Source organism: Pungitius pungitius, chromosome 3 (assembly GCF_949316345.1).
Source record: "Pungitius pungitius chromosome 3, fPunPun2.1, whole genome shotgun sequence".
Lineage (NCBI taxonomy): Eukaryota > Metazoa > Chordata > Actinopteri > Perciformes > Gasterosteidae > Pungitius > Pungitius pungitius.
This window is the reverse complement of record NC_084902.1, coordinates 27,423,428-27,437,052: the sequence shown is the minus strand read 5'-3', so window position 1 is coordinate 27,437,052 and position 13,625 is coordinate 27,423,428. Positions and strand designations below refer to the sequence as shown.

At 42.0% G+C, this 13,625-nt stretch overlaps 1 protein-coding gene and 2 long non-coding RNA genes across 5 annotated transcripts; 1 reads left to right on the top strand and 2 right to left on the bottom strand.

Moving 5' to 3' along the window:
* Positions 1–586: 586 nt before the first annotated feature.
* Positions 587–4,798, top strand: LOC119223154 (putative methyltransferase DDB_G0268948). 3 transcript variants are annotated; one of them, XM_037480306.2, is made up of 7 exons: positions 588–751; positions 897–1,060; positions 1,352–1,568; positions 1,792–1,895; positions 1,981–2,118; positions 2,379–2,444; positions 2,571–2,786. In XM_037480306.2, the coding sequence occupies exons 1-6, from the start codon at positions 644–646 to the stop codon at positions 2,416–2,418; spliced, it is 771 nt and encodes a 256-aa protein (XP_037336203.1). In that variant the 5' UTR covers positions 588–643; the 3' UTR covers positions 2,419–2,444; positions 2,571–2,786. The 3 variants fall into 3 exon arrangements, with proteins under 3 accessions (XP_037336187.1, XP_037336203.1, XP_037336196.1); XM_037480290.2 differs by lacking the exons at positions 2,379–2,444; positions 2,571–2,786 and adding an exon at positions 4,630–4,798 and having other exon boundaries at positions 587–751; XM_037480299.2 differs by lacking the exon at positions 2,379–2,444 and having other exon boundaries at positions 590–751; positions 2,571–2,776.
* A 2,047-nt stretch (positions 4,799–6,845) lies between these two features.
* On the bottom strand, positions 6,846–8,553 carry LOC119223247 (uncharacterized). Its single transcript, XR_005120910.2, has 6 exons — positions 8,429–8,553; positions 8,268–8,336; positions 8,078–8,166; positions 7,872–7,977; positions 7,616–7,721; positions 6,846–7,173 (listed from the first exon to the last, which is right to left on the bottom strand). It is a non-coding gene; the product is annotated as an uncharacterized LOC119223247 (long non-coding RNA).
* A 76-nt stretch (positions 8,554–8,629) lies between these two features.
* Positions 8,630–12,022, bottom strand: LOC134127001 (uncharacterized). The gene is made up of 3 exons (XR_009955941.1): positions 11,216–12,022; positions 10,923–11,125; positions 8,630–8,751 (listed from the first exon to the last, which is right to left on the bottom strand). It is a non-coding gene; the product is annotated as an uncharacterized LOC134127001 (long non-coding RNA).
* Positions 12,023–13,625: the final 1,603 nt, after the last annotated feature.

The window sequence follows — 13,625 nt, the reverse complement described above, 5'->3', positions numbered from 1 at the left end:
ATCAGTATGGTAAAGAAACAATATAAAAAAAACGATTAGATGAGGGCGATGATGATGAGGATGATGAGGAATTAGAGCTAAAGCATTGGTGGCAAGCATTCCCACACTTTTCTTCTCGGCAGAGACCGCCATAGATGTGCATTTACTGCCATCTGCTGCCGCTTGAAACCAAGTGCATGTGCAGACATGTGGATCGGGAGTCTCACAGCTTTTCTTTTTGCGATATATTAAAAACTCTCTCATGGCCGGAGCACTTGATATGGGGTTTTGGAGAACTCATTTTCTAGATTTAAAGGAGCAGCAGTGAGGTTGCAGATTGCAATCCGCTCAATCTCAACCAACGATTCATATTTTCAGGTAATTTTACACAATGAAATGTAAGTAAGTATATCATATACAATTGCTGTGAATGAATTGTCCTAAATCCTACACTAGGTTCTTTAAATATATATCTAAGTAGGCCAATTCATTTCAAAACACTACAGTAAGAGCTGTGCTTTTAAATGCGTGTTGACATGTTTATGGGCTGCAGCTCATGATAGCGGCTCACTTTTGATCCCGGGAGTTAATGAGTAACTCAGCGGTTGAAGAAGCACAGGCGCACAGTGATGAAATCAGCCGACCAAGCTCTTTGCAAAGAAACATGGCCGTACGCCTCTTTGAGGGCAGAGAACATGCAGCCGCTTACCGGCAGTACAGAGTGGCCCCGGAAGAATTGATCGACAGGATCATGAGCTACGTGAGGAAACAGGTGAAGTGTGTTTGTCGAGGTCTTCAGGCTGCGTGCTGCTGGTACCTCTAAATAGGATTCATTCATGCTCAGGAAAAAGAGTCGTTTGGATTCAGAAGCAAACAAACCAGTTTAAAAACATAGAGTTTTACTCCAATGCGTTCAGACACCAAACCGGGTCAGTCTGGCTGTGGATGTGGGCTGTGGTTCGGGGCAAGGGACGATCCTATTGGCTCCGCACTTCACCAAGGTTGTTGGAACGGACATCAGCCCCGCTCAGCTGGAGATGGCTCTGACCAATAACAAGAACCCTCCAAATGTATCGTACCGGTGAGTTTGACTGACGGGAGAGGGCTTCGGTAAAGGGAAGAAAAGAAAAGGTTTATTTATTTAGGTGCCAAGGTGGTTCAAAAGGGTCCATTGATAGCAGAGATTTCTGCTTTAAATCGGGGGGCACTTTTCAAACATCTCTTGACGGTATCACAATGGTCACCAACAGCAAAACGACTCCAACCTCTTCGAGACGACAGCGATGAACGTTTCCTGCGTTTTCTGTAAAAAAGTTAAGCAGTCTAACTATTCCTCCATTGACCTCCACTATCCTTTTTGCCTTTGACCCAGGGAGAGTCCGGCGGAGAAGCTACCGTTTGCTTCCGGCGAGGTGGACCTTTTGACGGCCATGACAGCGGCTCACTGGTTCGACCGCGAGAAGTTCCTCCTGGAGGCCGACCGGGTGCTGAGGCCTGGAGGCTGCCTGGCCCTGCTGAGCTACACCATGGCGATGGAGCTGGAGTACGGGGACGTCCCCCCCGCGACACTCAGCGACATCTGTGACGAGGTTTATCGCAAATCCAACAAAAACACCTTAGATGACTACGGGCTAAGACGTAACTCTTATGTTCCCCGACCGGATACTGACCTGGTTCTAGAGTGAGAGACCGTCAATTCAAGTTCAAGGGAACCATTGTCAAGGAACAACCCCCCCCCCACTCTATTTCTGAAATTCCATAGGCCTTTACAAGCAAGGTTGGTAATGAGGTCTTTTTTCTTTTCTTGATTAGTTCTACGCTGCCCTGCTTCCCTTCAGAGATCCCCATATAGGAGCGAGCTCTGTGAACATCTACTCTGACATGTTCGACTCCTGCTCATACCCAGACAAAGAGTGGTGAGTGTTCCACCTCGCTATCTTACATCTGCTTCTTAAAGTAGTCGATCCCGATTTGCCCAATCTTTGCCTCTTTTGCCTCTAGGAACGAGTGTCTGAAAGTAAAGAGGCTCTTGCCGCTGAACGGATACTTCGGCATGATGGAGACCTTCTCCAGCTACCAGAAACTGCTACGAAAGGATCCAGCTGAGGCTGAACGCCTTTCTAATGACACAAGGAACAAGTGAGATATTAACCTCTGAACAAGTCTAATATTAAACTGGTGACGTTCTCAACTCCACCGGCCATGACTGAACCTTGACCTCTTAATCTCTACCTAAATTCCTTTATCGCTCTCCAAAACGGCTTTGACTCTTCTTTGAATACCGTCACACAGTCTTCTGCATTAATCAGAGAAGCCAGAAGACATTGCTTGACTAAGCTTAACCGTTCAAGACTTAAACTGCTTTGATAATATAACCACCATTAATTCCCCACCGGCAGAACAGCCCAGCAAGCAAAACGTGTGGAGGGGAAGTGCTGAGCCATAACTTTTACATGGATAAGGAAGTGTGACTTTGTATTTAATTATCACACCATAGTATTTAATTACACACCGTTTGCTGCTCTCTGTCTCTGGACAGAGTTGACCTGATTTGCGTTGTTGAGAGTGTGTCTCTTCTCGTCCTCCCACAGGTTGATGTGTGCCATGAAGGTGTCCTCTCCTGACACAGAAGTCACTGTGGTTGTGAATTATTTCTATTGGCTGGCTCGCAAACCACTCTGACTCCTGGACACCAGATCCCGAGCCCCGGGTTAAAAAGCACTCATGCAGGCTTCCCAAATGACATCAAAAGTGCCAAAATGTTGGTAATTGCTCAAAATAAAAAGTTGGATGTCTGATTTTTAATTTAATGCTGTGTTCATGAACATTTTAATTTATTTGTTCCTAAATAGAGCACTGTCCCATCGTGAAAAGTTTTGAAGTTTCTAAATCAAGTTTGCGTTTAACATTATTATTTTCATGACCTGGGTTAGATCCAAACCCTTTCCTTCCAGAATGTCCATAAGTATTAACTTTAACTTCAGTTAACAATCCATCAGGAGATTTGGTGTATTCAAACATGATTTAACTGCTAGTTCTACAAATCGGAAGTATGTGGTTCATCCAGAATGTTTGTCATTATGTCAAAATATTTCAGAGTTTTTCTCGGTTGTAGTGCATCGAGGGAACAGTGATCCGTTGAGAAAAAGAGAGAGAATAAATAGATGCCTGGTGCAGTCTACCGCTCCACAGCATGATTCATGAAGCTCCGGGGCCACAGGGGGGGGCGGGACTTCCTGCGGTGTGTGACGCTGAGTCATTGTGGCATCAGTGTGCGGCCGGAGGTGTTCCCGTGTGTGACCACCAGGACAGAGCCGGCCTTCTCTAAGAGCATGTAGGATCTAATCACATGTGACGGCCTCGTCCCGTTCAATTGAGCACAGGTTCTGCCGCTTTGCCTTCAGTACAAAGTGATTAGTCTCTTTTACACAATAAGAGTAGATTCTGCTCTCCTTTCCTGTCTCTCTTTCCCCTTCTTCAGGGTGTAGAGGAATGGTTCAATCCTTGCTGTTGGTGTCCCCCTGAGGGTCCCCTCCTCTACTTATTTATATGCCTACAGATTTTTTCGGGCCGTGAGAACAGATGCTGTTTAACAAACATGGCCCCCAAATCCCCTGAATCTCAAACACTTTGCACCCTCCCTGATGAACTTTGACACCCTCACATTAGTGACGTTATCCACTAAAACGATCACACGGATAAATTCCAATGTTATTGCAAATGGAGCATTTATCACGTTTTATTGCACTGATGGTTAGGAAATGACAGCTGACATGACATCACAGCATTGAGACAGGGGGGGTACAGAGCATCATACATGAGCGTTTACTGCCACCTGCTGCTCTGTCAAGCAAAGTGCATCATCACGTTTCTAGATTTGGAAAATGATTGCATTCTCTGAAATTTGGATAAAGCATTTCATTTTTCAATGGCTAACCATACCCATTGTGTGTTGCTTGATTGAATACCCTCATGCAACTCCTTATGTGGACGTCGTTTTAGGACATCTCTAAGTCAGAGACACACTCTAACAAGTTAATGAGAGAAAGTAAACCAAACAATTTTCGAACTAATGCCTGAGTGAAGTGAGTGCCAGTGATTCAAATGATTTTGTTTTCTCCCCGGATTAGTTCTACACTGCCCTGCTTCTCATGAGGATCTACTCATGTTCGAATGTTGCTTAGTCCGGATTTTCCCAATCTTTCCCTCCTCTTTTGGAACGAAAGAAAAGTAAAGGGCTCTTGCCGCTGAACAGATACTTCGGTTTGATGGGGACCTTTCTTTGACTCTTCTTTGAATACCGTCACAGTCTTCTCCATTAATCAGAGAAGCCAAACATTGCTTGACTAAGCTTAACCGTTCAAGGCTTAAACTGCTTTGATAATATAACCACCATTAATTCCCCATCGGCAGAACAGCCCAGCAAGCAAAACATGTGGAGGGGAAGTGCTGAGCCATAACTTTTACATGGATAAGGAAGTGTGAGTTTGTATTTAATTATCACGGCATAGTATTTAATTACACACCGTTTGCTGCTTTCTGTCTCTGGACAGAGTTGACCTGATTTGCGTTGTTGAGAGAAAAGGGAGTCATTTAAAGGTTCTACTTAAGAAATCCTTTTAAATAGCTTTGTCTCTCGTGTTCCCACAGGTTGATGTGTCCCCTGAAGGTGTCCTCTCTTGACAGACCCCTGACTCCTGGACACCAGATCCCAAAGAAAATACTGCTACAGGTCTCTCAAGTGAAATTAAAAGAGATACAATCAAACCTGGAAAAGAAGGTGTCTGTTTACTACTGCTTTTGATTTATAAAGCACGTAAAAAATAAAAAGTTGGATTCTTGAGCCATGCTTTTTAGAACCAAGCCGTGTTTTAGGCCTCTTTTCAGTGTATATTCATGATGTAAATCTCCATTTTCCTAATAAAGGGAACACTTGTGAGGTTTGGTCAAATATGTAAATATCGGTATATATGTTGAAGGTTAAGACATTTCGCACTTGCTTTTTTTTTAATTAATCGAGACTTTTATCTATTTCACCATAAAGAAAAAAAATCTATACAAACGGTCTTATCATTACAAAAGGCTCTTCTTCTCCACATGAAGGATTGTCCGAATAGCGTGATTGACACCTCAATGGAATGTTAAGAGCCTATAGAATTGAGCAGTTGGCATGAGCTGACTTACTGTTGGCCAACCAGGATCAACAGCAGCACCTTTGGGTTGTGTTGGCAAACGATAGGCTGAGGCGTAACCTTTGACCCTTCCACCAAAGAACAAATGCCTCTAGAAGCATGAAGTTTGTGTCTCTCCTTGGTGCTCTTTGGCCGCCAGCTGAGTCTTTTCATGGCAAACTGCTAAGGTGAGGGACATTTTACCACTATCTTTGCCAAAAGTTTCTGTTGTTGATATTTAGCCCAAAGTAGCGCTGAGCTACGAATGTTTTGGCTAGCTCACGTTAAGTTGTCCAGTTCTTGTAATGTGAGTTATGATATTTCATCATACAGTTTGTGAGTTGTGTGCAACGATAGGTCGATCAACCGGTCGAGAGGCGGTACATCGCCTGCCGTTGATAAAAAAAGAAAACAATCACATCAGCATGCAACCGCAGCAGCTAACGGAAAATGAATGCTAATACTAATTAGCAATTAGGGTTGGGTATCGAGAATCGATTGGAATCGGGACTAGCTTTGCGATTTAACTGGTATCGTTCAAAAGTTCGATTCCTGGTTTCGATTCTCAGTCCGCCGGTGTTACACCGAAATCTGTGACCCATCAGAAACTGTGACCGCAGAGGGCGCTGTTTCACATCGTCTCCTTGTGCGTGCTAGACAAGGAGGGCGAAGAAGAGCGCCTACGCAAACGGCGTAAACGTTAATACGCGGATGAAAGCATCATATTATAGTGTTAAGAAAAGAAAGAACAAATGAATAAATGAGTCAAACTTCAAAATATTTTGGGGGGTGGTTATTTCATCTCTTTACATCACTCTGGATGCATATCTTCTTATTTGGAGTCTTCACAGAGCCAGTACCTCAGAGGTCACCATATCTGACAGGTAGCAGCAGTCAGAATGTGTGACCCCACTATAACTGCTGAATAAATGAGTCAAACTTCCAAATATTTTGGGGGGTGGTTATTTCATCTCTTTACATCACTCTGAATGCATATCTTCTTATTTGGAGTCTTCACAGAGCCAGTGTAACTGGCTGAATAAATGAGTCAAACTTCAGTAGGTTAAAATCGAAATATGAAATGACAATAAATTAGTGAGCCTGTGTGTATCTTGAAGAAAGATCTTTAAGATTGATCTTTAATGTAATTATTTTTAATTGAATAGACTCTTTTCCTTCACAAGAATCAGCCTACTGAAAACACATCTCGACGCCATCTTCCCAAAAGATACAACATTCTTGCAGCATTGTTTTCTGGAGCTTTAAATGTTTACACTAAGCCCAAATTAAGCACAATAGTAAAACTATTTATTCACATACTTTCAATATTTACAATACATTTTTTGTTTGGCAATGCTGTTTACAGATGTATTTACATTATTGTTTAGGGATGCATGCCAGACAGCTGTACATTGCACCACCACCATCTTGATATCCAACGCAGCTGTTGTGGTACCAGCGCTCACAACTGTCACACTGCATCTGAAACAAGGTCATATTCAATGGGACAAAGATTAGAGCGATAGATAAATATGTATTTGTCACTGTAGGAATACATGGGTTCCTTAGCAAGTCAGATTGTGATTCAATAAAGTTAATTTTAAGATAAATAGTATGCTAAGTTGCAAGACGGAGACTATTAAATGTATGGGTAGCAACATTAGGAAGATCCAGTACAAATATATAAACACTGATTCAAGTTTAAAATCAACATTGACCATACGTTTTCTTAATGCCTTTTAACATGTTTTAAGGATCTGTGTGAAACCTTTGTTCAGCAGCTGTTTAAAATTAAGACTCAAAAAACATAGTTCACAGAAATTTAGACTGCTCTCGGTTGCCATTGTTTACGGTCTAACCTCTGTCTAATATCTGAGGCTTGAACGCAAGCTCTGCCTGAGCTCTCACTGCAAAAACCTATCCTAACATCTTACCCAGTCAGTGTTGGTGCTTGGTAAGCCTCCCTCTCTCTCCTCTATCACTTCTTTCAATCCACAATAGAAGCAGAGCTCACTGAGATCATCTAGTTAAGATATGGTGGGGTACCAAGACATAATGTAAGCTTATACAGTATTACATGTAAGACATAGAATAAACTTTATAAATTCATGTTGACTAAGTACACTCCTGCCATGTGTATCAAATCTGGTAGATTTGGCTGTTATTACAGCCCAGTGAAGCCTTTAAATAAAAAAAAAATAATTGTGTCCATAACATTATATCAATTTATTAAAATATGAAATAGCCATTGCTTTAAAAGGACTAAAAGATATAATTATGCATCAAGAAGGGACAACAAGGCCTTTCACAACATCCAGTATATGTAATTTACAGCTATCCTTGACAAAATACCATGATATACTAACGCAATTTAAATTCCCTTTGATTTGTAATAACACACACATTCTTTGGATATAAGAAAATCCTCATTATGTTAAGCGAAAGCTTTCAAAGTGTAAACATACCAGTCTCATTCAGCAATGTGACAGCCACCTCCTTTCTGTAGCCCTCCACTGCCTTGGCTGAATTGATAAAGACTGGAGCCTTCTCTGCCAGGATCTTTTCAGCATACTAAGAATATTTCAAACAATGATACAAAAAAAGCAGAACTTTATCAAAGTTGGCATTAATTTAAATCCATAGTTGGAATAAACCCTGTTTAAAATCATCCATGTTTGAAGTAAAATGCAACGCAATCCATTAGAGTGGAAGTACACTTACTTTCAAGACAAATATTCCACAAGACGTGGCATCTTTCTAAAGGCTGTGTTTTACTGTGTTTGCTGTCCACCTAGACACATTGAACCCCTTTAGTCTCATGAATGACCTTGGAAGACAGAAGGTAGTATTTATTTTATGCACGAACAGAGGCTTTACCTTGGACTTCATAATGAGACACACCGGACATCATGTAACACAAGAGTTACCTTGTGGACTCCAAACACTGTTTTACTTTGGATGCTGCGTTGCCAAGTGAGTCAAGAACAAGGCTCCGCCGTTCCAATGGGAAAATGGCCTATAAATGTTATAGGAAATCAAAGAGCATTTATTGTATATGTTAAACCAGGAGTTTGCTTTGAAAAATATAAAACAAACAATGTAAAAAATGTACCTCACTGCAAATATCCAATGGCCTGGCTCATGAACTGCTCCAAGAATGACCCATAATGATGATGATGGATTAAACTTAAAATAAAAAAAACAGAAAAATATTTTAAATTAGATAAGCAAACAACAATCAATTTGGTTTAATGATCAATACAAAAAAACTCTCCTACCTTCAATCGTGTTGTTTTACGGTTCCAAATATTTGTCATTGGGTATGAGTCAATGAACATTGCCTGCTTCCCTCCTTTCTTATTGTGTTTGATGACAAGTTTGGAGAGGTATGCATTCATTACCTAAGGTTAAGCAAGTGAACTGTTACCCAGTTGGTCTAGATTTAGTATGCTTACAGGTTAACCAGAAGTGTTCATGCGTACCTCACTTTCAAGTTCCTGATTGGGACTTGTCCTCCTAATGTCCCAATAGAACAATTTGTACTGCCCGATACTTGACAGCAGTGCATGGACGTCTTTGCCTTCCCAAGCCTCAGTCACATCTACAACAAGTAAAAAATATCAAATTAATATAGTAATTCCACTATCCACTACAGTGCATTTTATGACAGGATTAACATGTAAAATAAGACATAACATCGTAATATTTAAAATATAAAGACAATGTAGTGTGATGCCCCACACACATAATGAGTGTGTGCGGATGGTGCCTACCTAACTGTCTCCCTACATGGCTAATGGAGAGCACCTGGGCCCGGTGTCTCTCCTGAGGTCTATATATGCCATGCTCCTGCCAGTTGGAGAGGGGGAGGGGGGGGGAGAGAGAGAGACTCGAGAGGAGGCAGCACTGGCCTTCGCTCCGGCAGTATTCGCCATGTGTTTTCAGTTGTGTTGATTTATTCTCTTCATGCATACACGCACCACACCATTTGTCACACATCCACACTTACAACACTGACTTACTGACTACCCACCTCATAGGATCCTTATGGCTTTTGGATATGTGATTTCAGTTTATCATTGAAGTTCTTTCTGTTAGGGTTATAATTTAATAAACATGTATTCTTTTCATCTTTTCATAAATTGTCTCCTGCTCCTGATGTTTGGCATAGCTTGAGCCAGCTATGACAAATGGGTGCTTGTCCAGGATCAGTGAGTATCACATTTTCAAGTTTTGAATTTCGGTTAAGCGATGTGATGGTGTTCAAAAGATACAAATTGTTTGGCGTTGCGTGCGGGTTTCCGTTGCCGTTATTATAACTTTTCATTGGTTGAGTTAATTGGATGGATCAATTAAGTTTGACACATCGATGTTAAGTTGAGTATTTAAATAAGTACGGGAGCTACTCTTTGTCCCAGGTCAGGCAGAGCCACGTTAGTTTTTTTAAACTTTCGTGGATATTTTTTTTTTTTTGATAGTGTTGGGGGAACGCAGTAGTAGCAGTTGTCTCGGGAGCACAGTACGTGGCTGACAGCGTGATGTTTAAAAGTTGCGTTGTCCCCAGCGTATAGTCAGTGCATAATTACCCCTGCCGAACCCCATGAAGAGCTAGGGTTGAGTTAGTGAGGATTTGGTGAGGCAGATAGGGGACGCTCCTTTGTTTAAAGTTGCATCGGTGTGTCAAAGCGCTGTCCAATTATCCAACCATTCAATGATGGCTCATATTGATGAGTTTGTGGCGTCGCCATCAGTTGATCTTTTAAATAACAGTACAAAGGATCAGTTGCTGGAAAAATACCACATTGACATTGGGGACAGGAGACGTAAATTGCCAACACTAAAGATGGCAGGTCAAAAAACGGTATCCTTTTACCTGCCTATACACCCAACATTTGATTCCAGTTCCATTCAACTTCCCCCTGGCTGGCCAGGTGACACCACTTTTAATTCATCCAGGTGAGACTGAAACGAGCTGTCCAGGTGCTACACATTAATCGGCGGTTCAGGTGACAAATCATCCTTAAGTGCAAGGAAATGACACTCCAATAATCAGATAAGGAAACAAATACAATTACGTAACACAAACATGTTAAATAAGAAAGAATGTCCAAAACGGCTACAACAGTATCCTTTGGGGAACCTCAAATTGGTAGATGAATTTAAGTAGACATCCAGTTATCTCCGCTGCAGTTTTATTTTTAATGGCCTGTGCCCATCTTGTGCAGTAATCTATAAATTACACAGATGTACTGGTTCCCCTGTTCGGTTTCAACCACCTTGCCAATCAAGTCCATACCAATTAGTTCAAATGGACATTTGACCTATTAAAGAAAAAAGTCAAAGAAAATCACTTTTATGAGAGGCCTACAAATAGCCTTTATTTAATTTCCATTGGAAATGTAGTAAATGTTACTTAAGTGATCAAATAAAAATATAATAAGTGTTAAAACATTTTTTTTACCTTGATAGGCTTGTAATCAGGGGCAACCTTTATTTCAACTCTGTTCTGCTGGCAAACAGTGCATTCTGATACCTATGGATAGACAAAGGCCTTTATGAATGTTGAACTGTAAACCGGCTGATAAGAGATGCCTGTGCTGCAACTGTTAATGACTGAATGACCAATTAGGTATTCTAAATAAAGTTAGCTAACATTTACTAAGTAACGTTTCACATTTGAAATTGATGAAGTTCCCGTTCTCAATTTCTGGTGTGCAATAGTTGACGCTTTTAAGTAAAATATCAGATAGAAATTTGCAAAAACCAACTTACCCATTTCTCGATGTCAGATGTCATGGAAGGCCAATAATACCTAAGAGAAATGGCATCCCTTGTTTTAATTTGTCCACAGTGTGCACCTATTTCACTGGCGTTGAATTCTCTAAATATGGTGTCTGCGTTGGCTGCACCACACACAACTTTGGCTTTGACTTCTTTGTCAGAACCCTTGTGTCTGATGTAATACAATTGGTCATCTAGAAAGGAGAATAACAATTATTGAGTGGGTATACTGTACTTCAAAAAGGAAATGTTTTATAATAAAACGCATTTTGTAAAATACCTACCTTCGACGTAGTAGCTTGCCGCCCTTCTTCGAATGGGGAAGCGCTGGTGTTTGTTATAATTTTCTGGTAATTGTCCTTTAACAAGATAATCCAGCAACTCTTTAAACATCTGTGCATCCATGGCGAAGGGATGTGACCATGAGGCTAATTGCGAGTAAAGTTACCTCCCCTAAATAGTAGTAGTTCTTTCTTTTGCGCGGTTTGCGTAGGCGCTCTTATGTTTACGCCGTTTGAGTCGTCGCTCTTCTTCGCCCTCCATTGTCTAGCACGCACGAGGAGACTATGTGAAACAGCGCCCTCTGCGGTCACAGTTTCTGATGGGTCACAGATTTCGGTGTAACGCCGGCGCCGACCGGAAATAGAAACCACTGAACACCAACGAAGAAGCGTCCACCGGAAGTGTTGTCATAACAGAGCGCTCGAACATGGATAGCGTGCGTCGGCGGTCCAACGTGTGGTTACACAAACCGAAAACTTGGCAAAATGCAACATTTGCAGCAAAATTGTTTCATGCATAAGAGGGTGCGCGTCAAATATGATTAAGCACCTCCGAGGTCATGGAGTGGAAGTAAATGTGTGCCTAGGGTTGCCAACCGTCCCGTATTACCCGTGACATCCCGAATTATGGGCAATTTTCCCTCCAGTCCCGATTTCCAATCACAGCCTCCTAAGTCAATGACGCGCGAAAAACTCCCGGTTGTTGTGAATTTGTGACGCATCGGACCAGTGTGCGCGCGAGTGCCAGGTGGCCAGAGCGGAGCTGTCCTATTTGTTAAAATGAGCAGTGAGGCTGGCGACCGCATGACGCCCCCCCCCCCGTCAGCGAAAGTGTCCCTGATTTGAGGTTGGGAGAGTTGGCAGCCCCCTATGTGTGCCCCGTGTTTGACGCGCTGTGCCGACCGCCCTCCGCTGCCTCTTCCTCTGGCTCCAAGGGTTAGCCCATCAGTAGGAGCGAGGTAACGTAAGTACCTGCAGTATCATACACTCATCCCAGTGAGCACAAGACGTTATTTCAACGTTGAAATATGGTTGAAATAGGGTTGAAATGAGGTCTTAGACGTTCAGACCTCATTTCAACGTCTTTTCAACCGGCGAAAGTGGTGAGAAACCTCAACGTGCTAGAAAAGGGTAAATTTCTCGATTATGTGTCATGTTGTAACGTAAGGTTGAAAGAGAGACGATAATATCATTAAGATTATCATAATAATGAATGAACTGGTCGGCGAAATTTGGTCTACGCAAAGACGTGATTTCAACGCATTTAAGATTTTTCTTAAAACGTCATGAATATGGAAATACAGAGTGTGTGTCTGTTACGCCTCCACCCCGGCTCGGGGGAGGAGGCGTAACAATATGCTTCAAGGACAAAATAATGCGGGCCGTTTCTAACATTAGTTGTAAACACGTAACTCTGATCACATCTGTAACGCGCATGCGCAAGTTCTTAGACGCTTGCAGAGCTTCCACCGGGTGCAGCGCGCGGGGAAGTGTGTCCGGGAGCAGAGCGACGTGAACGGGCTGATACAACCACGGCTACCGGCCCCACTACTCTGTAAGTACGTGAGTGTTTGAATGAAGCACACCTGGAACTATAACCGGTTATTTTACTGCTGCCCACTCGATACGGGAAAGACTGTTATTTTGGTAAGCTAGTTAGCGTTAGCGCAGATAGTTTGCTAGTTAGCATGCTAGCTTGGAGCATGCAGGCGTTCAACATGAACTGGACCAAAAGTAAACCTCATAGAGTATTTTCCGTGTGTTTGGTGTTGCTTATGCGTTAGGTTGTTTCTGTACACATATCATATTATTGCCGTTCCCATTTAATGTAGAAAATACACGTTTTTAAAGCAACGCGGCCTAAACAGATTGCAGGGGAATTCAACAAGTTGTGGCCTGTAAACAAGCTAGCCAACACATTGTAAGTTACTGCATGCTTAAAGCAACATTGTAAAGTATGGTACTGTGTAATATACCTGGAAATGTTACTCCAGAAATGCCATAATTTGCAGATGAATTGTTTATAATGTTATAAGTAAACAATCTATAAATAAGGGTTCTCAAACATCTGCTGCTGTTATCATTATAAGTCACTTTTTTTATTACTGTCATAAACTCAAATTACACACTTTGCCTTTTCCCTAAAGTCTTTGTTCTTCCCTCCTCACAGGTTCCTGTGGATGGAGGTTACGTCTGATGGAGTTTGACCCTGCAGTTGTCCTGCCTTACACCTGGTGTACTACTCTGAATATTTGAACAATTTCTGTCGTAGGAATTGAACATACTGTACATCTTTAAGTTGTTCTCTCTGTACTCACCCACTCCTCCACTGTTCACCCTTAAGTGTTGTCCAGTTGAAGGGAGTTTTATCTGTGCCGATGTGATGGTTTTGGGACAGGATGCTACATGTTTA

What these genes read in the sequence shown, in the direction of transcription:
- LOC119223154 (XM_037480290.2), top strand. Translation starts at nt 644, where the DNA reads ATGGCCGTACGCCTCTTTGAGGGCAGAGAACATGCAGCCGCTTACCGG. An exon ending in TCAGCGACATCTGTGACGAG is followed by an intron (nt 1,569 to 1,791) that starts GTTTATCGCAAA and finishes TTTCTTGATTAG; the next exon opens with TTCTACGCTGCCCTGCTTCC. An exon ending in TCTAATGACACAAGGAACAA is followed by an intron (nt 2,119 to 4,629) that starts GTGAGATATTAA and finishes GTGTTCCCACAG; the next exon opens with GTTGATGTGTCCCCTGAAGG.